Source organism: Pan paniscus, chromosome 9 (assembly GCF_029289425.2).
Source record: "Pan paniscus chromosome 9, NHGRI_mPanPan1-v2.0_pri, whole genome shotgun sequence".
Taxonomy (NCBI): domain Eukaryota; kingdom Metazoa; phylum Chordata; class Mammalia; order Primates; family Hominidae; genus Pan; species Pan paniscus.
Window position 1 is genome coordinate 7395440 of NC_073258.2, and position 27068 is coordinate 7422507.

Below are 27068 nucleotides of genomic sequence, written 5' to 3' on the forward strand. Positions count from 1 at the left end.
AAATGAAGTCTTTCAATTTTCTCAGTTTTTCACTGGTTTCCTTTCTGAGGAACTTCTCTGGTATCAGATTGCCCCTAGGTGCTGTGTAGGTGAGCTCAAGGTAATTTGTTTAACCATGGGGCTTAATCATTTGTTATTTGATAGTTACATTTAGACTAAGGTTTTTTTAATCCTTGGCACCACTGACATTTTGTGCTGGATAATTCTTTTGGGTAAGGGCTATCCTGTACATTAAAGAATGGTTAGTAGCGTCTCCGGCCTCTAATCAGTGGAAGTCAGTGACACACCCACGGCCCCAGGTTGCAACAACCGAAGATGTCCCCAGACATTGCCAAATGTCTCTTGGAGGTAACATTGCTGCCAGTTGAGAACCACTGTTTAAGGAGCCCCAGAGTTGAGATTTTAATCCTCCAAAAACTACATTCTTCATTTCAGGAATATGTGAAAATCATTATGCTGACCATAAATCTTCACCTCCCCCGTTGAGATTTATGTATCTTTATTTTATTTTTCATTTCATTTTATTAAGACAGTCAAAAACCCCTAAAATACAGATGATCTTTGATACTCTTTTATGTGACATCTATGTACAATATCCTGAAAGAATTAAGATGCTATTAAAGCCACCTAATTACTCCTCATCTTTTTAGTGGAAATGAAGTCTTCATATTGGGCTGCCTATCCTCACACTGGGAGAATATGAGCTTCTATTTCTTTCAATTAATAAAATATGTCAACTACTGCTTTGTTGTACTACAACCCCAAACCCATATCTGTATTTGTAAGGTTTTGGAAAAGGTAGATAGATACAGTTATGCACCTCAAACATAGGAACAGTTCTTGCCTTGATCTGATGATAGGATTTTCTACACTAGGATAGGTTTGTGAAAACATACATAGTCCTGAATTTAAAAACTAAAATGTATTCAAGATAATACTACCCTGGAGCATCAGAGATTAGGTTTGAACCCCAGCTTTTGACTTCCTCTCTGTGTGAATTTCATTAAATCAAACTCTCAGAGCCTCAATCTCTTCAACTAAAATAAATAGGAAAAAACCTTTTATAAAAAGCTGGGTCATTGTTGAAAACAAATTTTTAAAATGCCTAAAAATACCTGGAAGCATATCCTGCATAAATTAGAGGTTTAAAAACAATGTTTGTATCTATAAAGATTTTCCATTAATTGTGAAGTACGGTCAGTTGTGGGCTGATTATTTTTTAAGCATTTGACATTCCTGGAAGGTGTTTCTTGATTCACCTGAGGATAGAAGTGTAGGAGACTTGAACTGACGTGGTTGATAAAAATGACTTGATTCAATGGGTAGGTAAAATGAAAAGGCTAAAATGATTTTCGCAATATGCAAGATTTTGAGGTCATATTAGGAAGGAAAGTTGGACAATTTTTCAGCCACAAATCTAAGGCAATAAATTTGTTTTTAACATCATATCTTTTTTTTCCTGTTTTAAAAATCATTAGCATCAATGATATGCCTATATTTGAAATAGACAATTTAAAAAACTTGTATCCTACCTTGAAGAAATATTACTGAACTCCTCAGTGACCATCTTTTTCAACAAACATGGTCTTATTTTTAAATTCATTCATTAGCAATTATTTATTAAAATCTACTCTGCATCAGAAGTGTCCTAGACATTTGGCAGGAAAAAATAAGAAAATAGATAGGTCTCTTCAATCACTTATAGTACACTTTATTCAAGAAGTAGAAAGAAATGAAATAAGGATACAATATATCTGTAATTGCAAATATTAAGTATAATAAACAATAAAGAATAAACCAGCAATGAAAGAGATAAAAGATGAAAGAATAAACCCGCAATGAAAGAGATAAAAGAGAAGATCATAATACAAACTAAGGCTAGGTAATCTATGAGGAAATTAAGCCAAAATTTAAAGAAAAAAAATAGAAATGCATTATACAAAATTGGAGTCAAGAGCATTTTAACAAAAGAGATCTGATGTGAAAACTCAAGAAAGCAAAGAGCTCTGTAAATTCAAAAACTGTTCAGTAGGTTGATGTGGCTGGAGATTAATGAGTATCTGGCGATGTTGAGTAAGTAGAAAGGGTCCAGGCCATGTAGGGTCTTAGAATATATTCCTTATTGATTTAACTGTATTTCTAACAAAGGAAGAGTTCAAATTTAAAAGAGACACTTACACATTCAATTTGCCTATAGATTACTCTTGCATTTCATTGTGAATCAATTATAAGGCAGGGAACTTAGCAATATTTTATGAGAGAAATGCTGGTGACTGCAGACTACTGGTGGGGCGAGAGTGAAAGAGGCAGGATTGGACTGAAAAACTATCTATTGGGTACTATGCTCACTACCTGGGTCCCATATAACCATGTAAAAATCCAGCACATGTATCCCAATATGGAATATAAATGATTAAATTAAAAAAATGGTTGTGTGCTAAGATGATTAAAATGGATAAAGAGACAGCTAATTTAGGTCTAGCATTAAAAGAACTTGGTATAAGAGATTGAATGTAGATAATGAGAAATCCAACTTCTGTCAGAACTGTAAAAATTATCATTTTTCTGTCTTGCTTGTAATTTGTTGCTTGTATCAGAGACGCTATCATAAGACGTTTATTTTTATTCTGCTTAACTGAAATGGGGACATAAGGCAATGTACTTCCTGTTTACAGTTCTATTCTCATTTGCAGTATCCAGAGTGAATAAAATAAGTCTATGACAACAACAAAAATATGTGTTGATAATTCTTGGTGTCAAATATTAGGTTTCTCAAATTTACCTTAAATATCTTACCAGACATTTCCAGGTTTTCTGTCACATATGACTGTTACATCTTCCATTGACACAATTTTGCAACAACTCTCACTCTAATCTGTTTAGTTTTTACACAATAAACAATTGGGTTCATCAGTGGAGGTACAAGTAAGAGAACATTGCCATGAGAACATTAATGAGGGGAGAGACATGCCGGGCAAAGCGGTGGACAACGGCCAGGTTGATGATGGGCAGGTGGAAGATGATCACTGCACAGATGTGTGAAACACAAGTATTGAGAGCCTTAAGCTGCTCCTTTTTGGATGCAATTCCCAGTACAGTCTTGAGGATCAGGGTGTAAGACACAGCAATGAGAATAAAGTCTACCATAAGGCAGAGTGCTCCAAAAAAGCCATAGATAACATCAATTCTGTTGTCAGAGCAGGCCAACTTCATGACATCCTGGTGGAGACAGTAGGAATGGGATAATTGGTTTTTCTTGCAATATCTCAAGCTTCTTAAAGTGAAAGGGAAGGGAAGAACCAGGATCATGCTCTTAAAGGAGAATACTATCCCTATTTGGGCAACTCTGACAGTTGTCAGGATTGAGGTGTATCTCAGAGGGTTGTGGATGGCTAGGAATCTATCAAAGGACATGATCAGGAGGACTGAGGACTCCAGTACTGAGAATCCATGAATGAAGAATTCCTGGGCAAAGCAGGCATTGGATGAAATTTCAGGAGCATTGAACAGGAAGATGCTTAACATAGTGGGCAGAGATGATAAAGACAAACCCAAGTCTGACATAGCCAACATGGAAAGAAAATAGTACATGGGCTCATGCAAGGAGGGCTCTGTCTTGGTGATAGAAAGAATGGTGCAATTTCCTAGAATAGCAATAAGATACATGCTGCAGATGGGGATAGAGATCCAGATGTGTGCATATTCTAGCCCTGGCATCCCAACCAAGAAGAAGGTGGTGATTTCAACATATGATGTGTTGATAATGGACATGATTCATTCATAGGGCTCTGCTATTAAAAATACAGATGCTTGTGTTGGTAAAATAGGAATATCTGTAAATTTAGTAGAAAAAAAGCAGTGTTAAAATTTGTGGCTTCTTTCAGCTTTCTTTTGAGAGAACAAAGCATTTATGTGGCTATCATAATGAGGAGAGATGGTTGCTGCTTCGGACTAGAATCTGTCGTATAATACATTGGAAAAATTATTTCTGGACATGTTATTTCTATAGAGAATAAATTTAGTAGAAAAAAAGCAGTGTTAAAATTTGTGGCTTCTTTCAGCTTTCTTTTGAGAGAACAAAGCATTTATGTGGCTATCATAATGAGGAGAGATGGTTGCTGCTTCGGACTAGAATCTGTCGTATAATACATTGGAAAAATTATTTCTGGACATGTTATTTCTATAGAGAATCCAGATTTAAGTTTTGATTTAGTTACGCATCTGATTTCATTTTTTCCTGTAAAATATTAGTAAACGCTGGTCAATTAACTGGAATCTTCTATTTCTTGCTCTCAGATCTATGTTCTGACCTTCAGTTCTATGTGATTAATTGCCAGTAATAATAGTCAAATGAAAGCTAAATAAATGAGAATACCTGGGTACTTACCAGTAAGTGGATATGTTTGTAAGCACTTTTGATAAAAGCTAAATAATTCTGATATACAAACCCAAGGTATTGTTGAACTTGTCCACCACAAAAGACTCCTCTTATATATAAGGGCTTGTCTTATTCTTTTTACCTAACCACTGGCTCTGGGATTACTGAGTTCTCTGGGGATTGCAGCAAGGCTAGATTTTGTCTGACAATAAGAATAAACATTTGCAGATGCAGTAAATCTACAGAGATGGTTGATACCAAGGAAACAAACATCTAGGTCTGTAATAAGGAACAATTTTGTTGGAGAGGTCTTTAATTGCCTGGTATTAGATAGACATGGTAAATTATCTGCAAAACTAGGATACTTCTGATGGATAGTTGGCTTGTGTATTACTCCTCTGCACAAGGCCAAGTCTAAGCAGAGATGCTATGAGTTGATTCTGCATTCAAGGAAGTGTTGCAGGACAAACATCCTAGGACATAATGTGTTATCCTAGATTTTATTCCTGAATCCTGGATCCATCTCCCCAGACCCATTAGACATCACTAATTAAATATCCTTAAAACCAACTTGTCCAGCTTATACAAGTTTTTCTCCCTTACCAAATCTTCCCTGTTTAATGGACCTACTTCGGTAATAAGACTTTATGTTTAAGAATCTACAAGCCAAAAATCTGAGCTTCTTTGTCTTACACACAATAATGACCAATATTTCTTAGAAAATTAAATTGTTTTACTTACTGAGTTCCATTACCAGATGATGATTTGGAATCTTGAAATTTTTTGAATATTGTCAAGTTATATCATTATCTTCATTTTACTGATGATGAAAATTTTTCTCAAGATGAAGTCTTCTGCTTAAGATCACAGAAGTGTTGTAGGGTAGAGGTAAGATAGCAACTCAGGTCTGTTATATTACTGATAATTAAGTATATAGCACGCTATCAGGTTTGCCAAGCAATATTTAAGAAGTTATGAACTGAATGTACAGCTGGAATTGTGTATTATTTTTAGCATTCTAAACTGACTACTAGTTGATTCTAGTGGATAAGATGAAACATTTGGTCCTACAGTTGCAAATCTTTGCAACAGTGAAAATCATGCTAGTATAGAGATCCTCAGGAAAAGGCTCTTGAGGAGAAAAAAACTATATACTCACTCCTATTAGTAAATAGTCATTGGAAGGATTTCAATATTTATTTGACTAAAGAGTGGAAATATAAGAATGTATTACCATAACCTTCCCATAAATTCTTTTAAACTATGTGATGATTACTTCTTAGTTGCCAATTGCCTACTGTTTGCATCCCCAATGAAAATAAGCCCCACTTGGTTATGTTGTCAAGAATTCTCTCCTTCCACTGTTGCTTTTTCTCTTAGCTTTCTCCAGGTACTTCTTATTAAAGAGATAGCAGAAAGTTTGTGTATGTTTGTGTGTGTGAAAATTGCTTTGACAAGGACATGTGCTCACTGGCTCAATGTTCATGTGTTCATTGGCTCAATGTTCAACTTTGTGGACCAAATCAGTTTGTTTCATGACAATTTAAAGTAAGCTACAGTAAGACAGGCAGTGCATTACTATCATGGTGGATGGCATATAGTAGCTTATTAAATACTTGTTGAATGAATAAATGATTGTATTTTTTAAACTGGCATCTTTTTTATCTTTATTATTATTTTTCCCATTGTGCTATGCTTGCTATGAAATAAAAATATGGGTTTTAGCAATTGTAAAAACTATTCATAAGGATTTTTACATTGTAATCTAGTATTAATTTTCAACTTAATTTACATAATATGTTTTAAAGGTGTTATTTGTGTACAAAGAATATTAATATAAAGGTATAATTATAATAATAAAATGAGGCATGTATATTAATTATTAATATTTCATTCTAGAGATGTGAAGTATTTTTCTCGTAAAAAACAAAATGTTGCAAATCAGTTGAGGTTTCTCTTGGCCCCATATACTGAAATAATAGTGAAGGGGGGCAAATCATACAGTTGAGATACAGCTAAAGCAGTTCCTATGCAGAAAATTATAGGTTAAATTTATTTATTAGGAAATAAGAGTTGAAAAATCAAAAAATATAACTTCTATTTCAAGAAGATAGTGAAGGAATAACAAGCAAATCTCCAAGAAAAATGAAGAAAATAAATTGGTAAAATCAGAAATGAATAAAATAGAAATATGATATAAAATAATGTCATCAAAGCAGAAATTTCATTCCTTAACAAGTTTTTAAAAATCCATAATTTAACAAAACTGAAGGAATAAAGAGATAAAACACTAAACTTATTTTAATAATAAAATCAGAGGACATAACTGCAAATCTACAGACATACAGATAGCAAGTAGATATAATAACTACAATAAATAACTTTTTTTCAATAAAGTAAATCATTAGATAAAATGGTCAAATACTTTAAAAAAAATTAGACTCCAGAATTTAAACAAGAAGAAAGGGAAAGGTGAAAGTGCTATATCTCTTAGCAAAATTTAGTACATAGCTTAAGAAAAAGCTCTGAAAGAAAACTTCAAGTCAATCGGGATTTGTATATTACCTATTATGTATACTTAAAGAAAAGATATCAATATTATATATACCTTTCCAGAGAACAGAAAACTTTCAACTTGTTTTGGAAGTAATATCAGCCAATTAGATTAAAACAGCCAATTACAATATGAGAAAAGTTAATTAATGGTAAATATATCTTATGACCATAGATCTAAACATTTAATAAATGGTGACAGAGTACAATGACCTATAAAGAGGATAATATATCATGACCAAGTCACTTTATCTCAGGAATATGGGATCAATTTTCAGGAGTCATAAATATACTTCTCCACACTGGTAGAAAAAAAGCAGTAAAACCACGTGATTATCTCAATAGATAAAATTTGATTTTTTTTCACAATATCCCTGAGAAAATCAGAAATAGAAAAGTGTTACTATGATTTGGTAGAGACAAGTATAAAAATACTGCAGGTAACTTTATTTTAATGATAAAATATTGAACACTGTCCCCACGATGTGTGGAAAAAGTCTAGTGTATTCCCATCAGTGCTTACATTCAAAATTATACTAGATTTTCAAGGCAGTATACCACAGACAGAAAAAAGGCAGAAAACATATAAAATTTGAAAAGATAAAGTAAATATGCCCCTACTTGTAAATGATATGATTGTTTATGCAAAAATTATAAACATTAAATTAAGGGAATTCGGAAAACCTGGCTGGCATATAAGGACAATTTACAAAACTGAAATCTAGAACATTGAAAAACATCTGATATTACATTCTAAAATGCCATTTGTAATAGGCTCAGAAACATTAAATATGTAAAAATAAATGAGATAGAATGCTTTCAGGATATGTAAACTGAAAACTTAAAACGTTGCCAAAAACTTTAAGAAGACCTAAATAAATAACATAGACATGCCATGTTTACTGATTGGAAAACTCTATATTTTTAAGATGTTAATTCTTCCCAAAATAATGTATTTAATAAGCACAATTCTAGTCAAATTGTAGTAGATTTTATTGTTAAAATTGACAAGTTGGTTTAAAAATTTATATGGAAATGCAAAAGACCTATGATAGGTAAGAGAAGTAAAAAAAATGGATGTATTACACCATTAGATTTCAAGTCTAACTCTAAAGCTACATTTGATAAGCTGGGTAGTATTGACACAAGAAGAGACAAATAGATTAATGGAATATAACATATTTCAGACATATACATACATATAGGTTCACTTGATTTATGACAGTGACACAATTCTATAAGGAATAGATGGTATTTACAATAGAGCAATTTAAATGCAAGTAGAAAGAAAGAAATCTTGAGTTTTATCAAAACATTAATTTGAGTTGGACAATAGGCCTAAGTATTCAAGGTAAAACAAAAAATCTTGTAGAAAAACTATGGTAATATTTTCATGATTTAGGATAACCATGGATACAACCAGGAAAAACAAATTTCATAGACAGAATTAATTAATAGAAAGCATTTCCATGGAAAGACCTCTGGGAATAAATAATATCACCATATGGAATAGTACTCAGCCTTAAAAAAAGGATGAAATTCTGTCATTTGCTACAACATGGATGGAACTGGAGAACATTATGTTAAATAAAATAAGCCAGGCACAGAAAGACAAACACTGCATGTTCTCACTTAGATGTGGAATCTAAAACAATGGAACTCATAGAAACAAAGTAGCATGATGAATACTAGATGACGGGGATGGGGGGAGTCTGGAGATGATAGTCAAAAGGTAAAAAGTTAGAAAGAATAAATTCGATTATTTTATAACAATAGCACAGCATGCTGAATATAGCTAATATTTGAGTCCTCTGTATTTCAATATTTCTAAGAGTAAATTTCTAATGTTCTCATCAAAAAAATAAATATTCTTATTATATATATCTGACAAATGATATGTAAAGAACTGCAAATGAATAAGTAAAATTCAGTAAAAAATAGGCAATGCACTTGACTTGCACTGTTCAATTTGCATTTGGAAAAATGCAAATTAGGGCCGGGCGCAGTGGCTCACGCCTGTAATCCCAGCACTTTGGGAGGCCGAGGCGGGCGGATCACGAGGTCAGGAGATCGAGACCATCCTGGCTAACACAGTGAAACCCAGTCTCTACTAAAAATACAAAAAATTAGCCCGGCATGGTAGCGGGCGCCTGTAGTCCCAGCTACTCGGGAGGCTGAGGCAGGAGAATGGCGTGAACCCGGGAGGCGGAGCTTGCAGTGAGCCGCGATCACGCCACTGCACTCCAGCCTGGGCGACAGAGCGAGACTCCGTCTCAAAAAAAAAAAAAAAAAGCAAATTAATATCACAATGAGGTATTATATCATACCCATTAGAATGGCTAACATCAAAAAGAATAACAATCCCAAATTTTGATGAATATGTGGAGAACTAGAATGCTTACACTTTGCTATTAGATGTGTAAATCAGTGCAAGTTCTTTGGTGACAAAGTTTAGCATTATCTTCTATAGGTACATAAATACCTACCCTATGACTTAAAATATCATTTCTAAAAAAGTTAGTTCCTGTTTCAAGCAAACACATTCTAAGAATGTCTATAGGAACTTTATCATATTAGCCAACATTTGAAAAAGACTCTAATATTCATCAACATGTGAATGGGTAAAATTGAATTAGGTATTCTGATTTAATTGACTATGATGTTAACCTGAATATCACAACTTTTGAGAACTTCCTGGGTGATTCTAATGCCTTACCATAAAGATTGAAATGTAAAATTTTCATGGCTCCAGAATAAGTGCCATTAGTTCAAATGGCATATTTCTGGGTACCTGTCTGTCTTTGATGGCTTGATTTCTCCATGAGTCACAATTACTGCTAGGTACAAAGGTACTTAATCACTGATGCAGAATAATGTATGCTTTTTAAAGTGCTACCAGTGAAATCTCTCCAGGCTGCTACATAAACTGATTTCTTAGATTATCATTTAGTGATCATTTTTTGTAAATAATATTTTTGTTATTATTGTTTCTCACTGAAGTCATTCTGCCATTATTGGCTGTTCTAGTAGATAAATACAGGGTTGTTAGGTTTCTTAAAAAATAATTTTTGTGTTGTTTGTTCCTGTCTGATACCATTTCTCCAAACTTTCTGGAAAGAGAATGGCCATTTTAATATATCACAGTCACAGTGATAGGGGTTGTGGCACAGAGATTGGCATATGAACCAATTGCACCAGTCACATCAAGTTTTTATCCTTGGTATACTGATTACTTCTGCTTAGAATATTAAGGAAGCTATTAAACATTTTTCTTTTAAGTGGATCTGAGAGTGACAGTTCTCTCTCCTCTCTTCATTGAGAGAGAAAAAGTGCTCTACTGCCTATTTGTCTGCCCACGATTTAGCAAACTACGTGGGTTAGTTTTGTTCAAAACATGTATAGAAACAAAACAGAGAGCTGAAGCATGTAAGTTAGCAGTGATAACAACTTCTTTCCAGCACTTAAGTGTCCTGTAGCTCACAAGGTTCCTACAACTTTTAATTCAAGTCTGTCAGCTGTTATGATATTTTACCTCAGAATGTTTACGTTTCTTTAAGATAATATTGGGTTTGCTGTTGTTTGCCATGTTCTTCATTTCAGGAACATGTGCAAATCATTATGTTCACCATAAATCATCATAGGCATTCATGTATCTGTATTTTATTTTTCATTTTATTTTATTAAGACTGCCCAAAACCCCAAAAATACAGATTATCTTTGAGACTCTTGTATGAGACATCTATGTACAATATCCTGAAAGAATAAGATGCTTATTAAAGCCAACTAATTGCTCCTCATCTTGTTAGTGGAAATGAAGTCTTTATATTGAGCTGCCTATCCTCACCCTGAGAGAATAGGAGCTTCTGTTTCTTTCAATTAATGAAGCATGTCAACTACTGCTTTGTTGTACTACAACCCCAAACCCATATCTGTGTTTGTAAGACTTTGGAAAAGGCAGATGGATATAGTTACGCACCTTGAACACAGAAGCAGTTCTTGCCCTGATCTGATAATAGGATTTCCTATACTAGGACAGGTTTGTGAAAACATATGTAGTTCTGAATTTAAAAACTAAAATGTACTCAAGATAATACTATCCTGGAGTATCAGAGATTAGGTTTGAATCCCAGCTTTTGATTTCCTCTCTGTGTGAGTTTCATAAAATCAAACTCTCAGAGCCTCAATCTCTTCAACTAAAATAAATAAGAAAAAACCCTTTATAAAAAGCTGGGTCATTGTGAAAAACAGCTTTTTTAAAATGCCTAAAAATACCTGGAAGCACATCGTGCATATATTAGAGGTTTGAAAGCAATACTTGTATCTATTAAAATTTTCCATTAATTGGGAGGTACTGTCAGCTGTGGACTGATTATTTTTTTAAGCATTTGACATTCCTGGAAGGTGTTTCTTGATTTACCTGAGGATGAAGTGTAGGAGACTTGAACTGGCATGGTTGATGGAAATGACTTGATTCAACGAGTGGGTAAAATGAAAAGGCTAAAGTGGTTTTCACAATATGCAAGATTTTGAGGTCATAGTGGGAAGGAAAGTTGGACTATTTTTCAGCCACAAATCTAAAGCAATAAATTTCTCTTTGTACCATATCTTTTTTCCTGTTTTAAAAATCTTTAGCATCAATGATACGCCTGTATTTGAAATAGACAATTTAAGAAAATTGTATCCTACCATGAATAACTATTACTGAACTCTTCAGAGAACAAGTTTTTCTACAAACATGGTCTTATTTTTAAAATCATTCATTAGCATTTATTTATTGAAATCTACTCTTCATCAGAAATGTTCTAGACATTAGGTAGGAAAAAATAAAGAAAATAGGTTTCTTCAATCGCTCATAATACACTTTATTCAAGAAGTAGAAAGAAATGAAATAAGCACAAAAGTTATCTATAATTGCAAATATTAAGTATAATAAAGAATAAACCAGTAATAAAAGAGATAAAAGAGAGGGTCATAATACAAGCTTGGGCTAGGTAATTTATGATGAAATTAAGCCAAAATTTAAAGAAAAAAGAAAAGGAATGCCTTACACAAAATTGGTGTCAAGCATTTTAACAAAAGAGTTCTGATGTGAAAACTCACAGGAAGAAAAGACCTCTGTAAATTCAAAAACGATTCAGTAGGTCAATGTGGCTGGAGATTAATGAATATCTGATGATGTTGAACAAGTAGAAAGGGTCCAGCCCATGTAGGGTCTCAGAATATGTTCTTCCTTCGGCTTGGCGTGTTGGCTCACGCCTGTAATACCAGCACTTTGGGAGGCCAAGGCAGGTGGATCACTTGAGGTCAGGAGTTTGAGACCAACCTGGCCAACATGGTGAAACCCTGTCTCTACAAAAAATACAAAAATCAGCCAGGCGTGGTGACATGCGCCTGTAATCCTAGATACTCGGGAGGCTGAGAGGCAAGAGAATCGCTTGAACCTGGGAGGCGGAGGTTGCAGTGAGCAGAGATTGTGCTACTGCACCCCAGCTTGGGCTACAGAGCAAGATTTCGTCTCAAAAAAAATTTCTTTATTGATTTAATTGTATTTCTAAAGAAGTGAGAGTTCAAATTTAAAAGAGGCACTCATATATTCAGTTTGCCTTTTTAATTACTTTTGCCTTGCATAGCGAATCTATTATAAGGCAGGGAACTTAGCAATATTTTACTGAAGAAATGCTTGGTGACTGAAGACTTCTAGGGTGGAGAAATGATGGGGCGGGGATTGGACTGAAAAACTATCTGTTGGGTACTATGCTCACTACCTGGGTCCAATACCCATGTAAAAATCCAACCCATATCAAATATAAAAGCTGGAATTTAAAAAAGATGGTGACATACTAACATGATTAAAATGGATAGAGAGACAGATATAATATAAAATTTGGGTCTAGCAGTAAAAGAACCTGGTATAGAGAGACTGAATGGAGATAACGGGGAATCCAACTTCTGTCAGACTGTAAAAATTATCATTTTTCCGTCTTGGTTGTAATTTGTTGTTTGTATCAGAGGTGCTATCATAAGACACTTATTTTTATTCTGCTTAACTGAAATGGGGACATAAGACAATGTACTTCCTGTTTACAGTTTTATTCCCATTCTCAGTATCTAGAGTGAATAAAATAAGTCTGTGATAATGACAAAAATATGTGTTGATAATTCTTGGTGTCAAATATTAGGTTTCTCAAATTTACCTTAAATATCTTACCAGACATTTCCAGGTTTTCTGTCACATATGACTGTTACATCTTCCGTTGACACAATTTTGCTACAACTCTCACTCTAATCTGTTTAGTTTTTACACAATAAACAATTGGGTTCATCAGTGGAGGTACAAGTAAGAGAACATTTGCCATGAGAACATTAATGAGGGGAGAGACATGCCGGGCAAAGCGGTGGACAACGGCCAGGTTGATGATGGGCAGGTAGAAGATGATCACTGCACAGATGTGTGAAACACAAGTATTGAGAGCCTTAAGCTGCTCCTTTTTGGATGCAATTCCCAGTACAGTCTTGAGGATCAGGGTGTAAGACACAGCAATGAGAATAAAGTCTACCATAAGGCAGAGTGCTCCAAAAAAGCCATAGATAACATCAATTCTGTTGTCAGAGCAGGCCAACTTCATGACATCCTGGTGGAGACAGTAGGAATGGGATAATTGGTTTTTCTTGCAATATCTCAAGCTTCTTAAAGTGAAAGGGAAGGGAAGAACCAGGATCATGCTCTTAAAGGAGAATACTATCCCTATTTGGGCAACTCTGACAGTTGTCAGGATTGAGGTGTATCTCAGAGGGTTGTGGATGGCTAGGAATCTATCAAAGGACATGATCAGGAGGACTGAGGACTCCAGTACTGAGAATCCATGAATGAAGAATTCCTGGGCAAAGCAGGCATTGGATGAAATTTCAGGAGCATTGAACAGGAAGATGCTTAACATAGTGGGCAGAGATGATAAAGACAAACCCAAGTCTGACATAGCCAACATGGAAAGAAAATAGTACATGGGCTCATGCAAGGAGGGCTCTGTCTTGATGATAAAAAGAATGGTGCAATTTCCTAGAATAGCAATAAGATACATGCTGCAGATGGGGATAGAGATCCAGATGTGTGCATATTCTAGCCCTGGCATCCCAACCAAGAAGAAGGTGGTGATTTCAACATATGATGTGTTGATAATGGACATGATTCATTCATAGGGCTCTGCTATTAAAAATTCAGATACACCTGACCTCAGGTGATCCGCTTGCTTGTGTTGGTAAAATAGGAATATCTGAAAATTAATAGAAAGAAAGCAGTGTTAAAATTCGTGGCTTCTTTCAGCTTTCTTTTGAGAGAACAAAGCATTTATGTGGCTATCATAATGAAGAGAGATGGGTAATACTTTAGAGTAGAATCTGTCTATTAATGCATTGGGAAAATTATTTCTGGACATGTTATTTCTATAGAGAATCCAGGTTTAAATTTTGCAGTTAGTTACGCGTCTGATTTTATTTTTCCTGTAAAATATGAGTAAATCCTAGTGAATTAACTGGAATGCTATACTAATTCTTTCTTTCAGATGTGTGTTGTGATCTTCAGTTCTATGTGATCAGTTGCCAAAAAAGAAGTCAAGTGAAAGCCAAATAAATGAGAATATCTGGGCACTTACCAGAGAGTGGATATTTTGGCGGGCATTTTTGGTAAAAGCTAAAGAATCCTGATATACAAACCCAAGGCATTGCTGAATTTATCTGCCACAAAAGACTGCTCTTATTCACTTTTACCTAACCAGTGGCTCTTGGGTCACAGAGTTCTCTGGGGATTGCAGTCAGGGTGGATCTTTTCTGAAAATTAGAATAAACATTTGCAGATACAGTAAATCTACAGAGATAGTTGTTACCAAGGAAACTAAAACAACATCTAGTAACACCTGTAATAAGGGACGATTTGTTTGGAGAGAGGTCCTTAATTGGCAGGTATTAGAGAGACATGGTAAATGCTCTGCAAAAGCTTGGATATTTCTGAACGGATAGTTGGTTTGTGTATTTCTCCTCTTCACAAGGCCAAGTCTAAGCAGAGATGCTATGAGTTGATTCTGCATTCAAGGAAGTGTTGCAGGACAAACATCCTAGGACATAATGTGTTATCCTAGATTTTATTCCTGAATCCTGGATCCATCTCCCCGGACCCATTAGACATCGCTAACTAAATATCACTTAAAACCAACTTGTCCAACTTAGACAAGTTTTTCTCCCTTACCAAATCTTCCTAGTTTAAGGGACCTACTTCAGTAATAAGCCTTTAAGAATTTGCAAGCCAAATATCTGAGATTCTTTGTCTTACATTTTGTACACAATAATGACCAATATTTCTTAGAAAATTAAATTGTTTTACTTACTGAGTTCCATTACCAGATGATGATTTGGAATCTTGAAATTTTTTAAATAATATAATCAAGTTATATCATTATCTTCATTTTACTGATGAAGAAAATTTTTCTCAAGATCAAGTCGTCTGTTTAAGATCACAGAAGTGTTGTAGGGTAGAGGTAAGATAGCAACTCAGGTCTGTTATATTACTGATAATTAGGTGTATACCACACTGTCAGGATGGTCAAGCAATATTTAAAGAGTTATGAACTGAATGTAGCTCGTGAGAAGTAAAAGGCAATTTTTAAATTAAGATACATGCATTTAAATATAAATAATGCCTGCCTGCTGTTTCATACTGGCATAAAAGCAGTTTTTTTGAAGAAAATGTGTTTACATCATTGTAAAAACATAAACATTCCAAAGAGTTAAAGAATATATTTGCAAATAAAAGTAAAGTTAATCTATGTCTTCTGCTTTCACACCAATTTGTAGAAAATTGGCATTATTCTACAAAGGGCATCCAGGTCAATTGCTCATCATAATGCCTTATTCTTTTTTCCTCTTTCTTTGTCCTCTTGTAATTGGGCAGCATAGCTTCCAACTCGTTGTAAAACTTTTTTTTATTCCTTTCCTCCTTTCCCCCGATGAGAAAAACTGCAGATGTTTTTCTCTTATCTTGAAATACAGCCTGAAAATGAGGTATAAAACTCCACCTTACACTCCCACGCCTTATGCACATTTGTTTTTCTGGTTGCCTGTTAAACTCACACTATGCTCATTTATCGCACACACTTCTGGTTTTTTTTCTTTTTCTTTTTTGGAGATAGAGTCTCACTCTGTCACCCAGGTTGGAGTGCAGTGGATCTCGCCTCACTGCAGCCTCCATCTCCTAGGTTCAAGCGATTCTTCTGCCTCAACCTCCCAAGTAGCTGGGACTACAGGTGTAAGCCGACACCCAAGCTAATTTTTTTGTATTTTTAGTAGAGATGGGGTTTTGCCATGTTGGCCAGGCAGGTCTCGAACTCCTGACCTCAGGTGATCCACTTGCTTCAGCCTCCCAGCATGTATTTCCTTAGAAGCTTCAGAGGCTTAATTTTGACACAACCAGGCACCTCCAGAATTGTCTTCCCAGCAGAAAATTACTCCAAGGCCAGAATTCACTCCCAACAAGAGTTTAACTGTGAGATTAACTGCAATTAATTTGTAATCTGGTTGGGCCCATGATGGCGCCAGCTCCTTCACTAGATGGAACAATAATTCAAGATAAGACATTGGAGCAAGTCACAGCAGCTGGCACCTCCTATCCCCCCTTCCTCTTCTGCATTTCAATCCCCTCTTCTTAAAGCCCTTGTGCTCTCTCCAGAATTTGGAAAAGTGACAATTTTTCGAAATAATTCCTGCCGTTTTTACCTCTTGCTAGCGCGAACAATAAAGCTCACTCTTTTTCTATCGTATCTCACTCTTTTTATTTTTTGCTTCTTTCTAGAAGTAGCGAGTAGCTGCACCCTTTTGCTGGTTACAATCTCATATGTTGCAAGAGTCTTATTTATTTTCTATAGAACAAGTTCAGATTTTTCTATTGTTGATTCTTTCCTAATATTCTTAAAATCTCATAATGCCTTACTCTGCTTCTCTCTTTTCATATCTTTCTGTCTATCTATCATGTCTCTATCAACCATCTATCTTCTCTATCATCTATCATTTATATCCATCTATCATCTATCTGTGTCTATCTAGTTTGTTAATTTGTATTTTTCTTTCTCCTGTATCTTTTCTCTTTTCTCTAACTTACCATCCATAACAATATATGCCTGCTGTGTTGCTGAAATGCTATTCCTGTAGTTACGCCTCTTGAGCTTTTGAATTGCTTTCCTTGAATTAAACTACATTTCCTTAGGTTGAATCCCTTGCTTAGTTTGATTTCTGTCTCTAAGTTGCTTATCAGAGGGTTAGTAATAAACATACCCACAACAAAATAAAGTTTTGAAGGAGATGAACAAGAAATACTAGGATAACTAGCAGAGAATACAGAGGAATTTCTAGATCCAATTAACAAATGCAGAAGATAGGCCGGGCACGGTGGCTCACGCCTGTAATCCCACCACTTTGGGAGGCCGAGGCGGGCAGATCACGAGGTCAGGAGATCGAGACCATCCTGGCTAACACGGTGAAACCCAGTCTCTACTAAAAACACAAAAAATTAGCCGGGCGTGGTGGCGGGCGCCTGTAGTCCCAGCTACTCGGGAGGCTGAGGCAGGAGAATGGCGTGAATCCGGGAGGCGGAGCTTGCAGTGAGCTGAGATCGCGCCACTGCACCCCAGCCTGGGCAACAGAGGGAGACTCCGTCTCAAAAAAAAAAAAAAAAAAAAAAATCTTACAAGATTTCACTGAATTTCTATTACATTGCAATTTGGAAGGTACTTACCACAAGTATCAAAGGAGGCCATTATATCCACAGTTGTTACAAAATGCCTTTGTGCTGGGTATAGGATGTGTCTTCCTCAAATATGAGTTTGACCATTCTGTCTTCTCTTAAGAAAAGTCAGAAAAATCTTCCACGTCAACTCTCTTGATTGAAACACAATCCCTGCCCTCTCTTCTGCTAGGCTATACACACTTTAGCCTCTAGAATGTCATCACTCCCCCTACTTAAGTCCTCTGTTGCATGGGTCTATTTTCCCCTGAACACACCAGAAAGCATCTTGCTTCCATACCATTGCTTCAGAAGATGATCTGAAGTAAAGTGTGCAGGGAATTCATATTATCTCTTTAAGTGGTATCTAGTTCAATCATTTATTGTGTTGATTTATTTTCTTTTCTTGTCCTCTATTGCCCTCACATATGTTACAAGACTCTTAGAGGTTTATTTTGCATATAATCAGCCCTAACTTGTTTATTGTTGACTGTTTTCTAAATATACTCATACTCTCACAATACTTTTCTCCATTCCTCTTTTTCTTGAATGTGTTTGTGCCTGTGTGAGTGTGTATGTGTATTCATTTTTCTCCTATATCTTTTTTCTCACCTTTAGACTCACAATCCATAAATCAAAACATATGGCTGCTGTGTTTCTGAGCTGTTACACCTGTGACCACTTCTCTTTGAGTTTTTGAAATTTTTTCACTGAATTTCATTTCAGCCCCCGCCCCTCCAGGAGAATGCCTTGCTGAGACTTCTGTCTCCAAGTTGGCTATTAGCAATTTAGTAATAAATATATTCTCAGCAAAATAAAATTTTGAAGCAAATGGATATGGCATAATGGGTTAAATAGTGTTGAACAGAAAGAAAATTCTAGGTGCAATTGGCACATAGGAAGAAAATACATATCTTAAAAGCAATTGATTGAATGGTGACTACATTCACGTTTTTGGATAGTACTTAACCACTAGTATCAATGGAGCCCAAAAATGCCTGTGTGCTATGTGCCTGATTTTTTTTTTCTGTAATGTTAGTTTGATTATTCTGTCTTAAGAAAGGTCATGATGCCCCACTCCACCTCAACTGTCAAACATCTTTATTGACATGCAAAGCCCTGCTCTCTGCCCAGTCAGGCTAGACAAACATCCAGCCTCTGTAACATCATTCCCACCCCCCACCCACTTAAGTTTTCTGTTGCTACTGCATGGGTGTATTATCTACTAAACATATATACCATAAAACTTCCTTTTTCCGTACTATTGCTTCAGAGGGTGATCTGCAATTGGATCTGATCATAATCCTGAAAGAAACAATCCTGATTGCTGAAATCTCAAAATATCAAAATCTCCAAAGTCCAAAACTCCAAAAATTACAGTACCAAAAGGCCAAAATCCAGAAAATACATTTCTGAAAAAAATATTTAAAATATATTTATTTACATTTAAAAAGGGGATTTATTTGAGAAATATAAAAAGCATAGCAGAACATTTCATAAGCCACTTTACACAATAAAATATATAATAATGACATACGTATTTTTGCAAGCATAAATGCTCAGGCATATATTAACAACAATCACAGGGGTATAACAGTTTCTGAGCAAACAAACAGTATACATAAAAAGATAAGTCAAAAAGGGAAATGTATAAATGCATGAAGCTATAGTCAGTAATTGTATGCACTCAGCTTTATAACTGCAATTATCTGAAATACCGTTTTGAGCAACCTAAGCCTTTTGATGAGATCAGTCAAATAGTGTGATGAGTCATCACCACATATAGTCACCTAAAGAGCCGAGATCTCAAGAAATTTTGTCTTCACAACTGCAGATGTACCTAAAGGGTATTTCTTCATTTACCAAGGAAGTTTCAGTGTTTCTACATACACGCATATGTTTACACACAAAGTCAATTTTGTGATAATGCATTTTCATGGAGTTAAATTTCCGATGTCCAAGGGAGCAGTAGAAAAGTCTGTCCTAGCTTTCAGTAAAAGACTAATTTGGCTTCTGTATCTGTTCCCTCTGGGCCCCTGGCTGATTCGATGGTGCCCAGCAACATTGAGGGTAGATATTTCCCACCCAGTCCTCTTACATGCACACACTGATCTCCTCTGGAAATACCCTCACGGACACATCCAAAATAATATTTTACCAGGTTTCTAGCTATTCCTTAATCCAGTCAAGTTGACACCTAAAATTAAGTCCACAAGTTCACCCCTTGTCAACTTGGCAACCATAAGCATCTCCTTAAACTATACTTAATTTCCAAATAAAGACAATAACAAAGTAATAGTTTCATCTAACATGATGCAACCGTCCTGCAGACAGGCAAAAATGTACTAATGTACTAATCTATTCTTCAGAATTTGGCTTTCATAATTTCAACACTTGGGATTTTAATTTTTGGGAGATTGCAATTTTTGAGGTTTTAGATTTCAGGGATATGAACATAAAGAATTTTTAACTTTTGGGATTTCAACTTTCGGAATTATGGTATTTGGGATTGTATCTTTTGAGACTCTGACCCAAACTCATCTGAAATGAAGTGTGCAGTAATCAATGAAAAACAGTTTCAAGGATACCTGTCTGTAAATAATACTATAAATCATTTGCCTTTAATATGGAAATACATAGAACAGAATTGGCATTTTCAACGTTATAAAATTGGAGCAACACCTGTTTTTTTCTGCTGCTTGGAGTGCTGTGTCTTTTGTTTTTTGTTTTTGTTTGTTTGTTTTTTGTATATTTATTCCTATCCTATCTGCTGGTAAGCACAAATTAATCCTCAAATCCTTGGTCAAGTTCTAGATCAGTAGTGGAAGCAGTGGCAACCCAGTGTGTAGTGTGCTCCTTGATAACATTGCTGTTTTGTCTCCTCCCTCTAAAGTCTCAGAATCACATATAAGCAGATATCATTTTACTTACACTAAAATACACTGAATGAATTAAAAGTCCTAGTCTCAATTTGGAGACCTCTGTATTTCAATTAAGTGATTACATGAAATGTATATAAAACCCACTCTCACAACATTACTTAGAACTTATGAAATTTTAGATTTTTATGAGAGTCAAAAGGTTGCTTTCTTATTTATCAATAGAAAAATATATATAAAGCAAATATTTAAACCTGATTAGGAGCATGCTGGGTTAGGACAGATGATAGAGGCAGAAACTCCTAGTGGTCACTGTTGCTTTCTCACAGATGCCCATTGCAAGCTCAGTGGTTTCACATATCTCTACCCCCAAACAACTTATTTCAACATGTAAGGCAGTAATTCTATAATTCAGGAAAATGTTACCTAAAAGCCAGATCCAGGTACGGGATTTTAATTTTTTTCTGTGTTGAAATAGTAATTCGGGTTTAGCACTTGGTTGATTTCCGAAAGTTGGCAGAACTCTGGACTTCGATCTTGCATTTACATACATTGTTGGACTTTTTGACGAGTTGGGGTACTGGCATCCATTTTAATCACTTGGAGAACAGAGTCAAACAAAAAGCATGTGAACTTCTGGGTTGAGCTGGTGCAAAGTCAAGTAGCAACTGTGACATTAGTAAGCTAAACAGAAAGTTGATAAATAGTTGAGCCCACATGTCAAAGTACAGGGGAAATAGAAATAGAACACGGTTACCAGAGTTTTGCTGCTGTGTAAATGTAAGAATTTATCCTCATCTGCCAAGTCTCGTCCTGCCTAACAGATGCTTTCCCATTAGCCAAGAAAGCCCTGGGGATTCCAACTCAGCAGAATGTACTTACATTCCTATCTACTAATAATAGACAAACAGAGAGCCAAATCATGAGTGAACTCCCATTAACAACTGCTACGAAGAGAATAAAATACTTAGGAATACACCTTACAAGGGATGTGAAGGACCTCTTCAAGGAGAACTACAAACCACTGCTGAAGGAAATAAAAGAGGATACAAACAAATGGAAGAACATTCCATGCTCACAGGTAGGAAGAATCAATATCGTGAAAATGGCCATACTGCCCAAAGTAATTTATAGATTCAATGCTATCCCCATCAAGCTACCATTGACTTTCTTCACAGAGTTAGAAAAAACTACTTTAAATTTCATATGGAACCAAAAAAGAGCCCATATAGCCAAGACAATCCTAAGCAAAAAGAACAAAGCCGGAGGCATCATACTACCTGACTTCAAACTATACTACAAGGCTACAGTAACCAAAACAGCATGGTACTGTACCAAAACAGATATATAGACCGATGGAACAGAACAGAGGCCTCAGAAATAATGCCAAACACCTACAACCATCTGATCTTTGTCCTTGCTTTTTATGACGTGTTATTTACAGAGGTTCAATAAGAACCTGACTTCTTTTGAAGCATGATACAATTTGAAAAATTGATACACTGTCTTCCACAATAGTTGAACTAATTTACACTCTTACCAATGGTGTAAAAGCGTTCCTTTTTCTCCACAACCTCACCAGCATCTGTTGGTTTTTAATTTTTTAATTATAGCAATTCTGACTGGTGTGAGATGGCATCTCATCGTGGTTTTGATTTGCATTTCTCTAATGATCAGTGAGGTTGAGCTTGTTTTCATGTTTGTTGGCTGCTTGTATGTCTTCTTTTGAGAAGTATCTATTCATGTCCTTTGACCACTTTTTAAGGGGGTTGTTTTTTTTCTTGTAAATTTGTTTAAGTTCCCATAGGCGCTGGATATTAGATTTTTGCCAGATGGTCAGATTGCAAAAAATTTCTCTCATTATGTAGGTTGTCTGTTTACTCTGTTGATAGTTTCTTTTGCTGTGCAGAAGCTCTTTAGTTTAATTAGATCCCATTTGTCAATTTTTGGTTTTGTTGCAATTGCTTTTCATATCTTTGTCATGAAATCTTTGCCCAAGCCTATGTCCTTAATGGTATTGCCTGGGTTTTCTTCTAAGGTTTTTATAGTTTTGAGTTTTACAGGTAAGTCTTTAATCCATCTTGAGTTGATTTTCATATATGGTGTAAGGGGGACTTCCAGTTTCAATTTTCTGCATAATGGCTAGCCAGTTTTCCTAGCACCATTTATTAAATAAGGAATCCTTTCCCCATTGCTTATTTTTGTCAGGTTTGTTGAAGATCAGATGGTTGTAGGTATATGGTCTTATTTCTGGACTGTCTATTCTGTTCCATTGGTTTATGTGTCTGTTCTTGTACCAGTATTATGGAAGACAGTGTGGTGATTCCTCAAAGACCTAGAGGCAAAAATATCATTCAACCCAGCAATCCCATTACTCGGTATATACCTAAAGGAATATAAATTATTCTATTATAAATATACGTGCACACATATGTTCATTGCAGTACCATTCATAATAGCAAAAACATGGAATAAACCTAAATGCTCACCAATGATAGACTGGATAAAGAAACTGTGGTACATACACACCATGGAATACTATGCAGCTGTAAAATGAATGAGATCATGTCCTTCGCAGCGACAAGGATGGAGCTAGAGACCATTATCGTTAGCAAATTACCACAGGAACAGAAAACCAAATACTTTGTGTTCTCATTTATAAGTGGAGGCTGAATTATGGGAACACATGGACACATGCAGGGGAACAACACACAGTGGGATCTGTTGGAGAGTTGGGGGGTGAGAGGAGAGAAAGAATTAGGAAGAATAGCTAATGGATGTTGGGCTTAATACTTAGGTGATGGAATGATCTGTGTAGCAAATCAACATGGTACACATTTACCTATGTAACAAACCTGTCCACATGCTGCACATGTACCGCTGAACTGAAAATTAAAGTTGATTATCCAACAAAGGGCTTTCCTGGAGTATCACATTGGAGAATGTTTAGTCAGATATGACCAGCCACTTTTAAGGAACTATAGTTGACTTTATGGATCCAATGCTGACAAATCTCTCCCAAGTAAGCTGGCCTCTTATCTGGCTTACGTGGTCTAGCCCTTAGAAGTGCTAAGAAAGATCACATCCTAGCAGGCCGAGATCCTTGGGATATTTTGTGGACTTTGAGAAAATAAAATATTACATTAAATTATAGATACCTAAAGCAGCAATTTGATGAAGAGAGTTTCTTGAACTAGGATTTCTAGATTAGGTACAGATATAAAAGTGGCTTTTAAATGTCTGATTTGAGATTCCTTATGAAAATTTTTAAGAAGGTTAAGGAGGCTTAGATGATAAATTAACATTTTTCCTTTCCTTACATAGATAATGAGGCCAAGTTTAATGAAAGTATTGTTTTGTGGTCAATATTAATCTTTCTTTGAGATGATTCTTTTTAATAAAAACTAGAAAGACTACAGGGAAAAGTTGTGTTTTGATGGAAAAGTATGCATTGCTTAGAGCACACCCTTCTGGGTTATCTGATTCCAAACAGATGGGGAATTTGTTCTTTCGTTGCCTTTGAGACATTTTACAACTCCGTAAGTTTTATTGGTTAACAGGAATCAAAGTAATTCATGTATGGAGACACGCAACTAAATTCTGTCTCATAGAGGTTCAATGGACTTTCTTCTACTGTGGAAGCATCCATTCCTATACTTACATGCAAATTCACATCAACATTCCTCCTATGACTATGTCTGTTCTGTGAATTCTCCTTCTAAGTAGTTGTAGCATTTGCCACATTTCCTCACTTAAAAAATAAATTACATGAGAACATCTTTAATGGATTTTTTATACCGTTTAAGCACCATGATTTGCCTTTTTATAAAAATTAAATGGTTTACATTTTTGCATGGGAGAGAGAAAAAATATGTACAGTACAATGAGTTATGCATTAGTGTTAAAAATTATTCATGACGCTTTTTAAGAAACCTTAAGGAAGACTTTATTCATGGAGACTATGACAATAGCTATGGGGGTGACTACTACAGTGTGCTCTTACAATAGGGAAAAGAGATTAGACTCAACAAATACAGAAGGAAAAGTAGGACTTTATAGCCAAAAAGAGAGCAGTGATGGGCAGGAGGAGTTGGTGGGTGGAAAATTGCTAAGAGGAAACATCAGGGGTATGGGTGCAGGTGTACTCTGGCCACACTGCTCTAACAGCTTGCCACTGCCATCCTCACTCCACTATCCACCAGGGTGATCAGGCATCTTCGGGGGAATGGTAGAGGATAAGGTGCCTGATTCGATATCTCCAGTGATTAGATATGGAGGGTGAATGGCTCTGGTTAAACTGATTTAGCAAGATTCTTGCTAAATTGAACAATACAGAGATAAACACAGAAATCCTAAAGTTGAGGCTAGCTAAGAAGAGAGTTCAGAGATGGCTGAGTAGAACTTGGTCAAGGTGAGACTCTCTGTCATCAACCCTCTTGTTCAAGGAAATAAGAGAGATTCTTCTTTAGTGTGAACAATGTTAGTTCATTTTCTTAGTCATCTTTTTTTCATCAAGGAAACGCTGTCTTATCTGTTACAATGTTAGTCCATTTTGTTCATTAAGGACAAGCTGTCTTACCTGTTGAGACTTTGTAGTCAAGGATATTTGCTGGATGGTGCAAGCTGTCAGGTCTTTAATGAAGGGAATTCCTGTGAAAGCTTTTTTAGAAGATTGATAGTTGAAACTCTCAGAGGGCAGCTAGTAGGGATTTCTACCTGTTGAGCTCAATGTATCTTTAGATGGTGGAGTGAGGATGGCAGTGGCAATATGACTAAAGGTTTTGTTTGCATTTGCAAGGCCTCTAGTGATAGTGTCAGGTGATTTGGTAAATTTCTGAGTGGTTCACACACCAGCAGGCAAGAAGATATACTTTGAAGTTTACAAGTTGTCCAGCTTCAGCTTAAAAGGTTTGGTGAAAGGATAGTTTTATTCTCAGTAATGCCAAGTCAGAAGGGTAGAAGAAAAATTGGAAATATTAATTGGGAGAGTTGTAGTCAGATTTTAGAAGAAAGTAAAAGTGGTACTCAATAAGGGTGTACTGTAATTTCGCAGTGAAACAAAATTACTCTTTATATTCAGCTCTCTTTACAATTCTTAATCACAAAAAAGTCTGGTCTCATTAGATTTGGCTTAATTATTTATGTAAGTGCAGCAAGAATCGCAATTAACTGCAAAGGCCTTATAGGTTTCCTTTACCGAAACTTTTCATAAGAATCTCAAATTTGATTTTAAATATTCTTTCAAGGCCAAGAAGCCAAGCCAAGAACTTACCACCAAAGTTCATTTGCAATACCTAGAGATTTGTGTGAATTTATTCTCTTCTTGAGGTCCCCAAGATATTCTGAGGTTCCTGTACCTACCAGAAAGGGAACTTCTTTACTGGGAAAGGTGTAAGCCAGGTGTCAGGCTGTTTTTTTCCTAGAAGGCTTTATTAAGCTTTGGCTTCATAAAGTCAACCTTGCTTCCTTATATTTGATTCTAAGTACATCATTCTCAAACATAATATTGTAACCAAAACTTTGATAATAAAATCAGTTTTTTCAATGGTGTCCTGTTACAGATTCTTTTTGAACTTATCTGATAACTATTTTACAAAGATATAAGAATAGTCAATAAAAGTTTCCAAATTTTGAAGGGATCGGGTAGGGAGAAAAGAAAAATGTTTCATATTTGTTTACAGCACATAATCTACTAAATTTCTGTAACTTACATATTGCTTGAGAGAAAAGGGAAAGGGGCTTCTTTTATTCAGAAAATAGGACATTGAAAGAATCAGCAGTGTTTCAAAACAAAACCCCTAATTATTCTTTATGAGTTCATTCAGTCCCATGTAATATATTTTGTTTTGCTTGGTTTTATGTTAGCAGTTTCATGAATCCATTCAATTCTAAAGATCCAATAAGAGTTAGTTTGACAAGATATTTGGTTGCTTCTGTGACACCCAACAAAAATAATACCTGGAATTACTGCTGATAACATTATATTAGAGTATATCATAAATAGAAAAATAATTCACAAATTTCTATTAACTTTATATGATTGCTGAAATAATAACATTTTGACAATACAAATATAACCTAGGAAAGGTTAATTATCTTTTTTATTTGACAATGTTTCCATGAAATTTAGCAAGCAAAATAAACCAAATTATTTTTTAACTTTTCTCTACATGGTGAAAGAACAAATCCTTTGAGAGTTTTCAGAGGCCCTCTGGGAAATCTCAAGATCAATTCAAGAACAAGAAGATTTCATTTAGGATTTGATTTTGGAAAGGCAACATTTTCAAAAATTTTTAAAAAAAAGAGTTATTTTAAAAGTGAGAAGACTTGATTCTCTTAAATAATTAATTATTTTCTTAAAATAATCTCTTAAATAGTCTTTATCATAGCATAAATAGCATAAAATGTAGCAAACTATTCTGATAAGACACAGAACTTTGGTTTTCTAGTAGATTACTAAAAAGGTATACAAAAACACTTTTACAATTTCTTA

General features: G+C 35.3%; 3 protein-coding genes across 3 annotated transcripts in view; 1 reads left to right on the plus strand and 2 right to left on the minus strand.

Annotated features, from left to right (window-relative positions):
* The window catches only part of MMP26 (matrix metallopeptidase 26), a 280854-nt gene that overhangs the window by 229996 nt on the left and 23790 nt on the right, over positions 1-27068 (plus strand). The window lies entirely within an intron of this gene.
* Positions 2911-3771, minus strand: LOC100972865 (olfactory receptor 51A4-like). The gene has a single exon (XM_063607950.1). The coding sequence runs from the start codon at positions 3769-3771 to the stop codon at positions 2911-2913; it is 861 nt and encodes a 286-aa protein (XP_063464020.1).
* LOC100971814 (olfactory receptor 51A4) lies at positions 13174-14115 on the minus strand. Its single transcript, XM_003819019.5, has one exon. It carries the CDS (start codon positions 14113-14115, stop codon positions 13174-13176), a length of 942 nt encoding a protein of 313 aa, XP_003819067.1.

Excerpts from the sequence above, each read along its gene's own strand:
- LOC100971814 (XM_003819019.5), bottom strand. The coding sequence starts at position 14,115 with ATGTCCATTATCAACACATCATATGTTGAAATCACCACCTTCTTCTTG.
- LOC100972865 (XM_063607950.1), bottom strand. The coding sequence starts at position 3,771 with ATGTCCATTATCAACACATCATATGTTGAAATCACCACCTTCTTCTTG.